The sequence below is a fragment of the Rhincodon typus genome, chromosome 5 (assembly GCF_021869965.1).
Source record: "Rhincodon typus isolate 14 chromosome 5, sRhiTyp1.1, whole genome shotgun sequence".
Classification (NCBI taxonomy): domain Eukaryota; kingdom Metazoa; phylum Chordata; class Chondrichthyes; order Orectolobiformes; family Rhincodontidae; genus Rhincodon; species Rhincodon typus.
Genome location: NC_063336.1, coordinates 84,314,468 through 84,316,343, shown reverse-complemented (window position 1 = coordinate 84,316,343; position 1,876 = coordinate 84,314,468). Strand labels below are relative to the sequence as shown.

Below are 1,876 nucleotides of genomic sequence, written 5' to 3'. Positions count from 1 at the left end.
AACTGTGAACACTTAGTGAATATTTAAACTTGAGGATCAAATGTCCAAATTTGCAGATGATATAAAACAAAGCAGGTATTTATTCAGTGACTGGGCAAGAACGTAACAGCTGGGGTAAAATGTGGAAAAATGTGAGATTATCCACTTTGGTAGGAAGAACAGATGTTCAAAGTATTTTTTTTAAATGATAAGAGGTTGGAAAATGTAGAAGCACAGTAGGACCTAGGTGTCCAAGTGGTAAGTCACTGCAGGCTATTGGGGTTTCCATGCTGTCTGACTCTATGACTAATAAAATGCTAATATTTATTACAACAGGATTTGAGTACAGGAATAGTGAAGTCTTGTTTCGATTGTGTAGGAGCCTTGTTAGACTGCACCTGGAGTGGTGTATGCAGTTTTGGTCTCCTCATCACAGGAAAGATACTATTGTCATAGAGGCAATGCAATGAAAACTGACCAAACTTGTTCCCCAGACTGTCCTATGGAGGTAGATTGGGGTATGTAATGTCTATAGTTTTGAAGAATGGGAGGCGATCTCATTGAAACCTACAAAATACAGAAAGGAATAGATTGGGTAAATGCAGGCATGATGTTCCCCCCTAGAGATAGCAAGACCCGAAAAGTCGACTCTCCTGCTCCTCTGAATGTGCCTGACCTCCAGCTCCACATTGTTGTTTCCCCGGGTTTGGGGAGTCAGGAACCAGGAGGCACAGTTTAAAGGTAAGGGGGAACGCCAGTTAGGATGGGGATGGGGATGGGGATGGGGATGGGGATGGGGATGGGGATGGGAATGGGGATGGGGATGGGGAGAATTTAGTTGATTCGGAGTTCTGTTCACACTTTTGAAATGACATTATTTGAGACACGTCGAGGAGATGAATCCACAGTTTGCTGGGCATTGCAGCTGAGGTCATGCTGGATGGGAAGGTGACAGTTGGAGATACAGCATGACAGCTACCTCCCCTTCTCTCTCTCTCTCTCTCTCCTTCTCTCTCTCTCTCTGGCTGATGGAAGGAGGAGTGAGACAAGGTGACTCGTGCCTGGGTCTGCTGTCCCTCCCTCCCTCCCTCTCTCTGGCTGATGGAAGGATGTTAGAGAGGAGCAGCTAGTAACCAGAGTTGGAGACAGTCAGCCAGTGGATTGGGGAATCGAGTGATCCCGGAGAGATCCAGGAAAGGTGGGGAGGGAGAGGGAGGATCTGGCGGTGCCGTGCCCAGGTCTGGGAAGCACGGAGCAGGCAGCTTACTGAACACTGAGCCCCTGTAACCCACAGCTTCCTGATCGATGGGAGTGAGCGAGTTCCCGGACAGCAGGGTAAAGGCGACCCTCACGTAAGTACCAGGAGCAGGGGATGGGGCATACAATCTGCTCAGGTGCTCAACCACACCACCATGTCCAGGCACATTCACCAAAAACCACATTCTCCATCTGCACCCAACTGCAACAGCCTCCGTCTGAACTTCAAACGGTGCCCTCCACCCGGAGCGACTTCCCTCCCAACTGCATTCATGTAGCGCCGCTCACGCAGCAGCGCAGCCCGAGCGGTTTCTCAGCAGCCGCAGCACGATGCTGGTGCAGCGCCTCTAGGGGAGATCGGGCGGGGTGAGGCAGGCTCTCAGCTTGCTGGAGCACGGCTTTAGGAGGGGAATTCCACCCCACCCCCGACACACACACCCATTAAACCCCGTTCGCGGAGAGAGGAAGAGTGAGGTGGTGCCGGGATGATTATTAGGGAAGACAGGGTTCGGGAGGGTGTTGAGGACCGCAGGGGCTCACTGAGACACACAGGGAGCGGCCTGGGTGGAACATGAAAACAACTATCGATTCTTAGATAAATGCCATTGTTCCCTTTAACCAGAGAGACAGTGACACTGTT

General features: G+C 50.7%; 1 protein-coding gene across 1 annotated transcript in view; it reads left to right on the top strand.

Moving 5' to 3' along the window:
- Positions 1-1,229: 1,229 nt before the first annotated feature.
- slc35f3b (solute carrier family 35 member F3b) overlaps positions 1,230-1,876 on the top strand; it is a 63,352-nt gene continuing 62,705 nt past the window's right edge. Inside the window, exon 1 of the mRNA XM_048597086.1 lies at positions 1,230-1,331. Within this exon, the coding sequence (XP_048453043.1) occupies positions 1,285-1,331 (47 nt within the window). The 5' untranslated portion in view covers positions 1,230-1,284. The remainder of the gene's footprint in view (positions 1,332-1,876) is intronic.